The 15,403-nt window shown below is 42.5% G+C and overlaps 2 protein-coding genes across 2 annotated transcripts; both read left to right on the top strand.

The window, feature by feature from the left end:
• Positions 1-487: 487 nt before the first annotated feature.
• On the top strand, positions 488-4,068 carry HRG_09328 (reverse transcriptase (RNA-dependent DNA polymerase) domain-containing protein; the record flags this gene model as incomplete). Its single annotated transcript, XM_044867799.1, has 5 exons — positions 488-1,289; positions 1,388-1,482; positions 2,035-2,512; positions 2,814-3,032; positions 3,098-4,068. 5 exons carry the CDS (start codon positions 488-490, stop codon positions 4,066-4,068), a joined length of 2,565 nt encoding a protein of 854 aa, XP_044717059.1.
• A 1,296-nt stretch (positions 4,069-5,364) lies between these two features.
• On the top strand, positions 5,365-5,766 carry HRG_09329 (uncharacterized protein; the record flags this gene model as incomplete). Its single annotated transcript, XM_044867800.1, has 1 exon — positions 5,365-5,766. One exon carries the CDS (start codon positions 5,365-5,367, stop codon positions 5,764-5,766), a length of 402 nt encoding a protein of 133 aa, XP_044717060.1.
• Positions 5,767-15,403: the final 9,637 nt, after the last annotated feature.

Below are 15,403 nucleotides of genomic sequence, written 5' to 3' on the forward strand. Positions count from 1 at the left end.
CCAGTGTCACGTGCCCAAGCAGCATCACGTGCCCACGCGCGACCTCGTGTCTATATAAGGGCCCGCTCGGTCGTGTAGTCTAGTCTTCCTTTCTTGCTCCTTAGCTTTGAGTCTTTGTTCATAGTGCCAATACATCTTTATAGCCGTCAAGGCTCGTATGTGCCTGGCCGTAACACTACTCAAAGCTCAATAAGATCGCTTGCCAGCGATTAAGCAAATAGGCACCGAGCTTTCACGTCACACGCGCCTGACGTAAATCCAGCGCATCCGTTCTGACCGTTCCGACCAAGACTCCGACCACCGACCAAGTGATCCTCAAGGCTGAGATCACGTCCGTTCCGACCAAGACTACGCGTGTGTGTAGCCGTCCGACCAACCGTTCCGACCAAGGGATTCGTCCCGTCTGACCTCCGACCGTCCCTGCTCGTGCAGGCATCTGACCGTGATTCCGCGTGGTATCATTTCCGACACCTATCACCTCGCGACTATGATATCCGAGGAAGCCCTGCCCTCTGATCAGCCTCGCCGTTCCACCCGGCTTGCTGGCCAAGCCACTGAATCCGAAATAGTAGCCATGGCTGCCCCGAGCCCCCAAGACGCTCTCATCCGCGAGATGAGGGAACAGATTGCGGCCTTAACGGCCCGTCTAAATGAACGCTCTCTGTCTGTTGAATCAAATCGACAGCACCGGGAGCCCTCGACTGCTTTTGCCGGCCCAAATGGCCCGGCCTTCCGACCAACAGGCAAAGCTGCCTGGCCTGTTTTTGCCCCCTTCCCAGAGGGCAAGAACCCCGAGTACAGCGACGCCGCCAAATCGCGCATCAAGGCCTCCGCGACGTTCTCAGGAAAGAAGGACGAGTTCCATTCCTTCATCCTGAGCATAAAGAACAAATTTGACGAAGACGTACGAACCTTCCGGACTGAGAACAGCCGGATGGTCTGTCTGTATAACCTGCTCGAGGGAAAAGCCCGCCGAGCACTTGAAACCCGCTTCTCCTCTGACACTCGACCCTTCTCTGGAGTGGCAGAGATGATCCAAGCCCTCGAGTCCGCCTATGGCAATCCGAATGAGCTTTCCGAGGCTCTTGACCGCCTGCAACGCCTCCAGTTTACCGTGAATGGGAAGACCGACATTGTGGACTTCCTTGCGGAATTTGACTACTTAACTGCGACCGGTCGTGTGCCCGAGGACCAGATGAAGCATACCTTGTGGCAGCACATCCCGGCCAACCTAGATAACAGCCTCTTGACCAAGACCCGTGACGAGTCCGTGACCTACGAGGTTTTCTGTGGGTTCATTAAGGACGCTGTCCACTGCCAGAAGAGGAGTATGAGGCAGACACAGGACTCCCGCTCTTCCGACCGATCTCGCCGCGCGCCGACTAAGACTGCTCCGACTACCGCCAAGACTCCGAACAAGACCGGCTCGACCCTATCACCTCGCGTGATGCTGGCAGAGCCTTGACCGACGATGAGAAAAGGGTCCATTGGGATAATGGCACCTGCTTTATTTGTGGAAAAACAGGGCACCTCTCTCGCGACTGTCCCGACCGCACCCATGCTGTCTCCCGTGTCGCCTCCGTCCCTGTCCTGCCAACGACTCTGATCAAGATTCGGGAAACGAATAGGACCATCACAAGACTCCTTGATGGTCCCTAAGGTGTCACAGATAGCGAGTAGGTCTAGCAAGTCATTCACTCTGCCAAGTCAAGTCCAAGTGGATGGTGTGAGCTTACCTGCCCGCTCCCTCTGTGATACCGGAGCCGAAACCCGTTTGCTGGTTAGCCCAACCTTCGCCCAGTCCGCCGCCCAAAGACTCGGAGCCCAGATTAAGGAGCTCCCGAGTCGGATTCTCCAAGACTTCCGTGGAAAGCCAGCCGGCTATATCCAGAAACAGCTGGTCGCCACTTTCGTCATCGATGGCCGTTCGTTCGCAAACGAGACATTTGATATAGCTGAGTGTGGCCATGATATCTTTATCGGTCTTTTCTGGATGCGGAGAAGCGCCTCCTGCTTGACTGCGCCGCCCGACAGATCATCTGGCCAGATGATCTTCCTGCCCTCGCCAAGTTCTCCCCGACGATCCAGCTCTCTCGTCAAGCCCCGCTCTCGGGTCGGATCGACCCTAAGATCCAGGCCGACGCTGAGAGGCGGAACCGCCTGCTCGAGAAAGAGGAGAAACGCTACCGGATCCTCCACAAGAACTGGCGCCGCTCTGATCAAGCTCCTCCGGCCTCTGTCCCGACCCCGTTACCGACTCCGTCTCCGTCGTTTCAGTCCAAGTCTCCGTCTGCCAAGAAGTCTGTCCGTTTTCAGCTCACGACCGCCCCTGCTACCGACTTCGTCTCCGTCGCCTCGGTCCAAGCCTCCGAAGATCAAGCCCTGATTAACGCCCTGGTCTGCCAAGTAGAGTCTCACGAGAGATTCGAACAGTGGAACGAACTCGAACCGTTGATGCCCCGGGATCCAGTCCAGCTCGAGCCAAGCTCCGGCCTTGACCAGACCGTCCCTAGTGCTCGAACCGTTGCTAAAGTCTCCCGGATCAGAAGACCTACCAGGGACAAAGCATTCCGTTCCCTCAGGAGAAGACCCTGAGCATGTTGCTTGTGTCCGTAGTCGTCTACCGCCCCAGCTCACCCATCTAGAGGATTCTTCTCGAAGAAAGAGGCCCACACCCTACCTTCGAGCCGACCCGGTCACGATGTAGTCCTAGAGCTTGAGAAGCCTCTTTCGCCGACAGGACCCCATCGTACCGCACGCCCGTTAAGTATCTGCCTCTAGAGAAAGAGACTGTCGATCACCTCCGGAGATAGACTTCATCGAGCCCGATCCGAGTCCGCACGCCGCTTCTGTCCTCTTCGCTCCGAAACCGAACACGACCGCCCGCCGCTTCTGCATCGACTACCGTTGGATGAACGATCATCTTAAAAGTCGCATCACGCCCGCTCCGTCCCTCGAAGGTACTGCTTTCGGTTGCCGTGAAGCTCAACGCTTCACGAAGATCGATGTGATCCAGGCCTTCCACCGTCTCCGCATGGACCCTGACTCGAGTATTTGACCGCCTTTCGCACCCGTTTCGGAACTTTCCGCTGGAAAGTCCTCCCGTTCGGTCTGAAGGTAGGTCCCGCCTGGTTCCAGCAGTTTATCAACGCGCAGCTTCACGATCTCCTCGACCGGTGCGCCAGCGCCTACGCAGATGACGTCCTGATCTACTCGGATAAAGAAGAAGACCACTGGAAAGACTGTCAAGAAGTGATCTGGCGACTCCATCAGGCCAACCTCCAGGGAGACATCAAGAAGTCTAGATTTAACGTGACCAAGGTTGACTACCTCGGCGTTCTGCTTGAAGCCGGTGTGGGCCTTAGTGTCGACCCTCGGAAAGTTCGATCGATACAAGACTGGAAGTTTGAAGACCTCCGAGACCGCACCGCGATCCGATCATTCGTTGGCCTATGCAACTTCATCCGTGTTTTCTGCTACCACGCCTCCGGAGTGGCAGAACCCTTGAACCGGTTGCTTAAGAAGGATGTTGCCTTTGTGATGGGCCCGGAGCAACGCGAAGCATTTGATCAACTCAAGCGCCTGGCTATCGAAGCCCCGGTCCTCGCCTTCTTTAGACCAGAACTGCCGACCCGACTGGAGACCGATGCCTCCCGGAATGCCACAGCTGGTGTTCTATGGCAGGAACAGCCTGATCAGACCTGGAAGCCCGTTGGATTCTTCTCTAAGACCATGACCCCGGCCGAGCGAGCCTACCCAATCCAAGATCGAGAGCTCCTCGCCGTCGTACAGAGTCTAGAGCACTTCTACCCAGAGCTCTTAGGCCAGAAGTTCGATGTGATCACCGATCACGAAGCCTTAGTCCATTTCTCTACGAAGCGCCTGCTCTCGGTACGACAGATCAGATGGTCCGACTTTCTCGCCCAGTTCGACATCCGTTTCCTCTACCGCCCCGGTCGACTGAACGTAGTCGCCGATGCCCTCTCCAGGAAGACAGCGGAGCTCCCTACCGTAAAGGCCCGGGAAGCCGAGGAACGCACGGTGACCCTGATCCTCCGGAAAGGCTAGGCTTCGCGACCGACTCTCTAGACCCTACGGCCGCCGGCAACCTGCCCCTCAGAACTTTAGTCCCGAACCTAAGCCTACTAGACCATTAGTTCTGAGGGCCACGAGTGCCCTACAGACCCCAGAAGACCGAGGATACAGCAGACGCCCGATCAAGACCGCCCAGAACTAGACCCGAACTCGGTCCCGAAGGGAGCCGAACTCGTTTCGTTGATCCGCCAAGAGAACCTCCTCCAAGACCTCGGTACCCATGGAACACACCTGGTCGTACCAGCCCAGACCTCAGACAAGCAGACGTTTCTTCAGACCGCGCTCATTCGCGAAGCCCACGAACCCCAGATCTTCGCTCACGCCGGACAGAACAAGGTGATCAAGCTGCTCCAACGAGACTTCTACTGGCCAAGGATGAAGGAGGATATCCGTCGTTATATTCGGAACTGCCACGACTGCCGCCGCAACAAAACCCCTCGAGACAAGACCCCTGGACTGCTCCATCCACTGCCCGTACCGACCTCTGTTTGGGAGCACGTCGAATGTGACGGGAAGGATATGCCGAAAGACCGTTACGGATATGACTATGTTTGGACCTTCGTCTGCAAGCTAAGCCGGATTATCGCCACGCTCCCAGGAAAGAAAAACGATACGGCAGAAGTCTTAGCTAGCCGCTACTTCCGCTACCTCTATCGTTTCTTCGGTATGCCCTCGTATGGATTTCTGACAACGCTGGACAGTTTATTTCTGCCTTCCTCGCAGAGATTAACCGGCTCACGGGAACGAAGCATCGTCATGGAAGCTCCTACACCTCAGACCCAAGGGGTAGTTACAAATCAATACCTAGATCAAAAGCTACGATTCTACGTGACGAAGCATCAAGATAACTGGAGTTCCCTGCTGCCCGCCCTCGACTTCGCCCATAACTCGTCTTGGCACTCTTCCATCGACATGGCACCGTTAAAAGTAGCCCAGGCCGAGATATCCGGAACCCCTGTCACTGCCCCCGACTGACAAGACCGCTGCCACCGGACCCGCCGCCAGAGCTAGGGAACTTGTGCAGACCGCCCAGGAAACCCAGGAAGACGCCAGGAATGCTGCCACCGCCGCTCAAGAACGTCAGAAGGAACAGGCTAATAGGAAACGACGACCAACCGACTTTGCCATCGGTGACCGAGTTTTCTCAGCAGGAAAGGCTTCGCCACGAACGCTCCGACTACTCGGCTAGATAACCAATGGTCAGGTCCGTTCGTAATCCTGGAAGAACGCGGTCATAGCTACGTACTGCAGCTGCCCGAGTCGTACAAAATGAAGAACCTATTCCACGCCGACCGTCTTCGAAAAGCAGCCGATAACCCCTTGCCCCAGCAGATCCAGTCACCTCCGCCACCCGAGGAGATCAACGGAGAACCCGAGTGGGAGGTTGATCAAGTCCAGCAGTCTCGAGTAACCGGTAGGAGTCGACGACTGGAATACCAGGTCTTATGGAAGGGATGTGACCCTGATGAGACCTGGTACCCGGCTAGGAATTTCCGTAACGCACCAATGGCATTGAAGATTTTCCACGATGAACATCCGGACGCAGCAGGCCCACCCGTCAACCTGCAATACTGGATCGAATGTGCTGCAGCGGAGGAGGGCTGCGAGGAACGAGACGATGACGACACAGCAGAGAAAGCCGTGAAACCAAGAACCCGCCGCCACGACTGACTACCTTGATACGCATATCAAGGCCTTAGACGGGGGGTAGTGTCACGACCCTGGGCGCCGGCGTAGAGAGCCAGCGCAGAACCTCACCAGTGTCACGTGCCCAAGCAGCATCACGTGCCCACGCGCGACCTCGTGTCTATATAAGGGCCCGCTCGGTCGTGTAGTCTAGTCTTCCTTTCTTGCTCCTTAGCTTTGAGTCTTTGTTCATAGTGCCAATACATCTTTATAGCCGTCAAGGCTCGTATGTGCCTGGCCGTAACACTTAGTATTAAATTATACTATAAAGTTCTATTAAGTTACCTTAAAGCTTAATTAGGACGACGAACCTCTTATATTACGATTCTATAATAGGCTTAAAGAAAAAGTTAAAGACGAGCTTTATAAGGAAAATCGACCTAATAACCTCTTAGACTATATTACTATAGTAGTATAAATTAATAATAGATAGTATACGCGATATTAAGAAAAGAAATAAAGAAGAGGAAACTAAAACCCTTCTTATAGGAATAACTTTAATTAACGCGCTAACTATAAAAAGAAGTATAAAACTCTTATTACTTATACCTATATAACTAACCTAGGTAGGATAGACCTAGATATAATATAAAAAAGTAAAGGAAAGTATTTTAACTATAAGAAACTTAAATATTACTTTAAAGAATATAAATAACCTTATAAGGAGAAGAAAACCTATTAAGTATTAGCCCTAAAAGGTAAGAAATACCTAAACGCTACTAATAAATAAGAACTAAAGTATAAACTTCTTAGTTAGACTATATACTATAACGATAAATATACGGTATACTTAAGCGATAAAGATAGTACTAGATAGTTCTTAAAGCTACTAAAGAAGACCCTTATAATAATATAATAAAGGGATCTTAAAATATAGAAATAAGTTAAATTTATAAAACTAAAATACTCTTATCTTAAAGGAGTCTCTTAAGACTAAATTAAAAAGAACGGTAAACGATTCTAAGAAAATATATAAAATAAAAATCAATAATAATAATAGGTAGTTTATAAATAATATAATAAGGAAGATATAGATATAGCCCTTATACTTATAAAACTTAGATAATAACTTAAAAAGGAATAATAAAGTACCGACGATATAAGCTTTAAAGAATAAGAAATACCTAGAGAAATAAAAGATAAGAACGAACTTATATTACTACCCTTACTATTAAGGGAAAAAGCTATAATTAGAGAATACGCTTTATACTTCGAAGAATTTAAAGAAATACTTAAAATTAGAACCTAATAAATACCTTAAATTCTTATAAAAAACTAATAAGCTATATTAATTCGGTATTAACCGGTACTATATAAAGGAGACTATATTATAGCTATCGCTATAGTTAATACCTTTATAGCTCTATAATAAGAATAATAACTATAAGGAGAATTTAAAGACGATCTATAAATACTACTTACTTATAAGTACTATAAGTATATTTTATAGATATTATACGTTTACTTAGATTATATAATATACTTTTAGATAAAGGCACGATATAACGCCTTCCTAGTTAGGTTTAAAGGATAAGTACTTTTAAAACCCTACCTAAGTATAGAACTAAACTACTAGAAAATCGATTAACGCTACCTAAATAACTAAGTTATATTATTAGAACCTAATTATAGTACGCTACTTAAATACCGCGATAATTACGGTTTATTAATAAGATATCTTTTAGAGATATATAAAATCTATAAATATACTAAAATAAAAGAATAGTATAATACTACTTACTTTAAGGTATTTAAACCCTTAATCTTTTAAAGACTTATATAATAAGTTAAATATAATAAAGAAGATTATAATAAATATATATACCTAAACTATAGAGTTTATAAATATAAAAAAGTATAAGTATAGTATAAACGATATAATAGTATACTAAAAGATTATTAGTAAAATATATAAAGGCTATAAGCTATATTTAACTAAGGAAGAATTAATATAGAAATACTATATAAAAAATAAAAAGACGCTAAATAAAAACTTAACCTTTAGTATAAAAATAAATAAAATTATAAAGTATAGTATATAATTAACTATAAAGTAGTATAATATAAATAATATAGCGTCGAGAAATAAGAAATCTTTAATTAGCTATAAGAAATTAGTCTCTTAAGCCTTAATATAATACTATACGACGAAAATATAAAGAAACGATATTAATAATAAATTAAAGAAGAATACCTAAATAAAATAAATAAGGACTAGGTAAAAAACGAGGTATACTATTTATAAAAGGGCTATAAACTAGTATAATATAATAAGATCTAAGGACCCTATATATAGTAATAGTAAGCTATAGCGACTAAATAGTATTAGATATTTAAATCGCGGGATATTACGCGTATATACTTTTAAATTATAGCGCGATAAGTAATTATATTTTACCTAAAGTCGTTAATCGTTACTAACTTATATAAAGATATAAGTAAGATCTATATAAACTTATAAATATTAAAGGAAAGGACTTTAACTATAATAATAGAATTATTAATATAGAGATTAATTACCTTAATATTAATATCTAGGGCTATAATAAATATATTAACTTTAATATTATAGATATTAGAGAATATAACCTTATATTAAGGCTTTTATAGCTATAAGAGAGCAACCTATTAATTAACTAGAAAACTAGCTAGCTATATTAAAATAAGGATATAAGTTTCTAGGACTAGTAGATTTAAGAGAAAGTAAAATTTTATAATAATTTAGCTACTAAATAAGATAAAAGGGATAACCGTTTAAGTAAATTATTATAGGCTTTAGCGATATAAATAAAAATAGTAACCGAACTAGTAAATATAATAAAATCGATTAATAAGACCTACGTACTAACTAATATAGCTATATAACCTAGTATCTAATATAAATAAAATAAAGGATATAATATAAAGATCTAAAGAGTTATTACTACTTTAAGGAAAGACCTTAAATAAATTAATAAAGAGCTTAAGTTAAGAGAAACTAAATCTTAAAAGAAAGAATAAAGCCTATAAAATAGAATAAAGAATATCCCTTAGGAATACCGGAAATATAATAAACTCTTTAAGGAAGAACTTAAGATAGGGTTACCTAAATATAGCTAATAGGACTATAAAATTTATCTTAAAGATAAAATAACGCTAACGTTCTATAAGATTTATAACTTAAACGAAAAGTAACTATAAACGCTATATAACTACCTTAATAAGAATCTATAAAAGGGATATATATAAACGTTAATATCTAAAGTAAGCTACCTAGTTATATTTATTTTAAAGAAAAATAGTAAGCTATAACTAATTATTAACTATAGATACTTAAACGATATTATAATAAAGGACCGAATACTATTACTACTTATATTAAAACTATAAGATCGACTATATAGTAAAAAATAGTTTATAGCCCTTAACCTTAAAGGCGCCTATAACTTAATATATAAAAAAAGGGATATAAATAGATAATAGCTTTTAAGATAAAATTTAGACTATTTAAATATCTAGTAATACTATTTAGACTTATAAATATACTAGCTACCTTTTAATAAATAATTAATAATATCCTATACGAATACTTAAATATCTTTATAGTAGTATACCTAGATAATATCCTAATCTTCTTAGATACCTTAGAAGAATATAAGGAATATATCTATAAGGTACTCTATATACTTTAGAATATAAAGTTACTAGTTAAATTAAAGAAAAGTAAGTTTTATATATAAGAAGTAGACTTCCTTAAATATATAATCTTACTAAAAGAGATATATATATAATAAGATAAGATTAACTTAGTTAAAGAATAGCTAACGCTAAAGAACGTTAAGGATATATAAAGTTTCCTAGGATTTATAAATTACTACCGACGATTTATTAAAGATTTTAGAAAAATTATAGTACTACTATACGACTTAACGAAGAAGGAAAAAGAATTTATATAGGACGATAAAGCTAATAAAGCTTTTAAATATATTAAGACTACGATTATATAAGAACTAGTCTTAACTACCTTTAATTTAAAACGATAAATCGAACTTAAAACTAATATATTAAACTTTACTTTAAGAGTATAAATCGGATAAAAAGATAATAAAGGAAGACTACTATAACGACCGGTATTATTCCTAAGGGATAAACCTATTAAGGGGTTTATATTAGTAGATATAATAAGGCGTAGTTTAAGTAATAATAAGTATATTATATTAATAATAAGTTAGAGGTCGTAGACTATAGACTATAACTAAGTAATTAAAATTAAAGATAGAATTATAATAAAGATCTATATTAAAAGCTAGAGAGCTATTTATTTAAAGGAGTAAAAGTAAGTAGCTATATATACCTATAAAGACTATCCTTAGATTACGGTCCTAGTTATAATCCCTTTTATAGCTTACTATAGCTTACTTATAAGCTATACTCTTAAATAGTAATCTATTTATATAAGGCTTACTTAGCTTATATACGCTCTAAGTAAGCTAAGCCTAAGTAACTTCTCGTCCTAACTATTATTCTAAGCCGCCTTATTACGTAAATATAGCCGGCTCTCTTACGGCCCGCTAACTATAGTTATAATATAATATCTCCCCTCCTTTTAATCTTATCTATAAGACCTACTACTACCTTAGCCGCTATATATAAATATACCCTTATCGCGCGTATATATATTCCCCGTTTTATCCTTTTTATCCCTTAGGATATACTACTAATAGTATATTTAGTTACGTATTAAAGGATCGTTCTTATAAGACCCTTAAGCGTATTTATTTAGCTAAGTCTATTAATTATCTTAGTTTCGACGTTATACTATATTCTTTCTATTTATCGCGTAGCTTCCGCTATAAAATACTAGAGAAATCTTCTAAGTATACTAAATATATATAGCGGGGTCGTTCCTATAATACGTTAAGCATAGCGATTAGCTCTTATAAGTAACTTCGTTATCCTACCTATTATTTATAGCTAATATATTTCCTAGTATCCTAAATAAATCTAGAGTCCGATCGATTAAATAAAGAAGAAGAAATTACTAAGGAGCGAATATTAAAAGCTTAAGCTAACCTAAATAAAGCCTTAGCTCGTTTAGCGCGGCTTTACTATTAAAAGCGCTAGCTAAAAATAAAGGGTACTAAGATAGTCTATTAGGGCCTTCGTTCCTTAAATAACCTTAACGAGGCTAAGCGCTAAGAATCTAAAGCGGTAGTTAATATTTAGTTTATAAGTAGATTTAATATAATTAATTAAAATACTATTAGTTCGTTAAGCGATTTTACGATACCTAGGGTAGATTTTACTAGTAGAACTATCGAAGTAAAGAACTATAGTAAGTTAAGTACTTAAGTAGTTCCTAGGTATTTTCCTTTAGTTTATATCCCTTTTACTTAATAAGGTATTCTTATTACTAACCTTATTTTCTTATATCTAGTATTTATTCTACTTTATATTCTTAATCGTCGTTAACATCGATTTTTTCTTATAGTTTAGTATTTTATAGCGCTAGTTCTAATAATAAGATATAAAATATCGGGTATATCTATATTATTATTAGTAGCGAAAGTTCGTAGTTAACTTTTAAAATAGTTTTCTTAACCTTAAATAGTCTAAGTTTTTTAAAATCTAATTTATTACTTAGTCGTTTTATTTTAATATTTTATTATATAAGGTAGACTATATCTCCCTCTTAAAAGATTAGTCCCTATAATCTTTTCCGATTATAGTAAGTAGATATTTATTCTTTAATAAATTAAAGTTCTTATTATATTTCTTTATATAATTTTTATAGCTAATCTACTTTTAGTATCGCTTATTCCGCTTATAGTCCTTATTAAGTAACCTTAAATACTTCTAGGTTATATCTATAATTAGCGTATATTAGTAAGAGCTTAGCTATTTCTATAACTAAGTATTACGGAGTAAGTAGAGGTATATACGTAGGTGCCGTCTATAGGATAATATTAATAAGCTATATAGAGCTCTTCTATACGCGGCTAGCCCGCCCTTATACTTATAGGATCCGGCCCTCCGTATATAACTATATAGCTTAGGCCGCGGCCTAAGCCTATTACCTATAATAGTTAAAGACTCTTATATAATGCCCTCCCTCGAGCGCGGCGTAGCGCTGCCCTATTAAAGGCTCCTATATAATTAGGCCCGTACCGCGGGCTCTTCCCTACCCTTTCCCGTTAATAGGGCCGGCCCTACTAGCCCTATTATCCCCGCGCCCGTTAGCCTAGGCAGCTAGGACCCGGCTCTATACTCGTCGGCCGGCTAGCCGTTTAAATAAAGGCGTAACCTATTATATACGCCCCTAGGTAGCCGGCGGCTAGTCTAGACCTACGTAAGCCTTAGGTTGCCCGTTCCCTCTACCTTAGGTAGCGTCCTCTACTAAGGGGTATATAAGGCGGCATCCCCCCCTTCCCCCTTCCCTTTTTTCTCTCCCTTCTTTAACCGTAGTAGTAATATTAATAGGTAAGTTCCGCTTTACCTAAGGCGTTAGTCCGTTCTTAGCTATACGGGCCGCTCTATTAACGTATGCTTATAGTAGTAGCGGTAGTAGCAATAATAGCCCTAATAATAATAATAACTCCGACTAGTAAGTTCTACGCTTTATAGAGCGGGAGGCCGTATTCCGTCGTACTAACTTCCGCGATAGATATATCCGCCTCTCCCTCTCCTACCTTCTCCTTCTTAGAGCGTGCGGAGTCGTTCGTCGACGCCGTGCTAGCCGCGGCCGACGACGACTCCGCCGCTGCCGCCGCTCCTGCCCGCGCCGCTGCCACCGCTCCTACCGCCGCCGCCGCCGCCTCTGCTACGCTATTCGCTCTTACGTCGCCCCTTAGGGTAACGACGCCGTCCCCGCCGCTACCTATAACGCCCGGCCCCTCGGCCCCCGCCTCTATCTCCGCTACCCCCGTAAGTCCGTAGTTAGGTAAGCGTAATAGACGTTATCCGCTAACCTCCTATAGTATAAGCGCTAAGTATAGGCCGGCGCCGCCCGCTCGGCCCCCTATATATATTATGCGTCGTAGGAGCTCGACTACTCCGACTAGGCCGGGCGCCGCCGCGGCGGTAGCTGCTACTAGTGCGCGCGAGCCGGCCGCGCCTATAAGGCGGCGCCTCCTATCTTACTTACTACGGCGTCGGCTTAGAAGGCCGGCTCGTATAAGTAGGCGCGGGGGGCTACTAAGAAGCGCCTTACCGCCGCCGCCGCCGCCTACCGTAACCTCCGCGCCCTTAAGCGATAGGGCCTTATACCTAAGTAAGTCCTACTCCTTTACTCCCCTATTTCCGCCTTTAATATACCTAGCGCTAGGGATACTACCTCTATCGCCCTATCGGCGGTCCCCTTAGCTATGCCTGCCTCCGCTACCGCCGCTACCCCTACCGCCGCCGCTAGCCGCCGCCCCTCTGCCCTTAAAGCCGCCGCCGCCGCTAACTAGCTTATAAGCTTAGAGGGCCGCCTTAGCGCCTTAGAGACCGCCGCCGCCGCTAATAAGAAGGAGGAGGCTAACGAGGACGACGATAATAAAGATAATAATAATAATAACGATAAGGAATAGGCCTAGGTAGTCTAGGGGCTCTACCTTATAATAAACGCTATTTTTATTTCTACTTATACTATTATACTTATATTACCTATATTACTATAACTGCCCCCTCCGCTATACCTACTTTATAGTCCTAGCCTAGGCTACTATTAGTAGTTTACTAGTCTATCGTTCTCGTTTACCGTTTTAAATAAGGCTTTAAACTTATTAAGGGCTATAGTTCCTATAAACTTACGTATAGGTTCCTATATAAGGTCGAGATACCCGCGCTACTTAACGAGGACCTCTTAGCGTTTCCCCTTACCGACCTTTTTCTAGCGCGCGGCCTATATCTCTTTAACCTTAAACTTATCCTCTCCTTCTACCTTAATTACGGGCAGTTAAGCGTCCGCTACTTCTTATCTAGGTAGCGGGTTAAAGGAGGCTCTATAAAGGAGGTCTATATTAATCTTATTATAGACCCCTATTAGGAGACTATCGAGCTCTATAACCTATAGGCTAATAACCCTCTATACTATAAACTTCGCGTATAGCTAGTTAAGCTTCTTCTTTAGCCGTGCCGACCTATAGTTACGGAGGTCTAGCTATACCTTATCTCCTACCGTAAACCTATCTACTAGGGCCCTAGTCTTATTATCGTGCCGCTCTTAATCTTACGCCGTAGCGGCTATTACGGATTAGTAATAATCCGTGGTCTCTTATAGCTTTCGTATAAACGCGGAGGCGCGGCCCTTTAGTAACGAATTACTATACTACTCCGCTACTACGTCTATAGTAAAAGGAACTAATAAGGGTAGTTCGAAGCTATATATTATAAAGAAAGGGGCTATCTTAATAAAGGTATATAGTTTACTATTTAACGTAAGTTAGGCCGCGGGGAGCTAACGGTCTTAGTTTACTTAGTTATAGGCTACGACGGCCTATAGGTAAGCCTATACCTCCTAGTTAACCCTCTTAAGCCCTCTATCGGTCTATAGGTAATATACCGTGCTAAGTAGCTACGTAATCTAAAGTAGCTAGTATAGGTGCTACTAAAAGCGGCTAGTTTAATTCGATCCCCTATCGCTTATAATAGAGGCTAGCTAGCTATACGAGCGGGCCTAGTATTATAAGAAGCGCTTTACGTAGGACTCTATATCTATAAATAGTATTAGCTCTAATACTATAGACTTACTAAGTCGGTCCTTAATTACCTATATATAGCGGTTGCCGCCCTCTATAAGTAGGAGGTCCGTTATAAAGTCTATCTATATATATATATAGAACTAGTTAGGTACTAAAAGCTACTTAAGTAGCCCCTTAAGCTACGCCCTTTAAATCTTAGTACGGCTATAGATATCGTAGTTATAAAGGAAGCGGCGAACATAGTACTATAAGAGGGGCTAGTAGAAATCCCTCGCGAGGCCTACTACTATACCCTACCTACCTAGGTAGCCTACGATACTAGAGTTATAGACGAGCTAGACTAGCTTCCCTTAGAGCTCGTTCCGTTTATCTAGCTCCGGCGGTCTATCCTTCTCCCTAGCTTCTATAGTATATAGCGCGCCCGGCACCTATAGTCTCCCCCGCTAACGTAGGTGCCCCCGTAGGTCGATATAATAGTCGGCTACTTATACTTTTAGCTTTAGCTTTAAATCGAGGCGTCGAGCGCCGGACTTAATAGCGCGGCGTACGCTCTTATAGGTATAGTCTAGAGACGATATCCTATCCTATAAGCGCTAGAGGACCTTATCTTAGAACACCCGCGCTATACGCGCCCCTAGGCCGGTCTATCCCTCCTCGCCGGGCCGAGGCAAAGGTATAGGGGAAGGCTTATCCGTTAGCGCCGCGCCTTCCTTTACTAGGGAAGCTCCTATATAAGTCCGTAGCGCTTCTTATAGGATAAGCTATAGATCCCGGGCCTTAATGTCCGCTCCTATCGGCTGGTCCTAATCCCTCTAGGAAAGCGTATCTAGGACTATAGAGTCCCGCCTTAGCCGGTACTTAATCGAGAAGTTAAAGCGTAAGAGATACTCCGCCTAGTAGGCTTGCCGCTCTAAGAGGTGCTAGCGAGTTATAAAGTACTTAAGGTTCTTATAATCTAT

The sequence above is a fragment of the Hirsutella rhossiliensis genome (assembly GCF_020360975.1).
Source record: "Hirsutella rhossiliensis strain HR02 chromosome Unknown scaffold00012, whole genome shotgun sequence".
NCBI lineage: Eukaryota > Fungi > Ascomycota > Sordariomycetes > Hypocreales > Ophiocordycipitaceae > Hirsutella > Hirsutella rhossiliensis.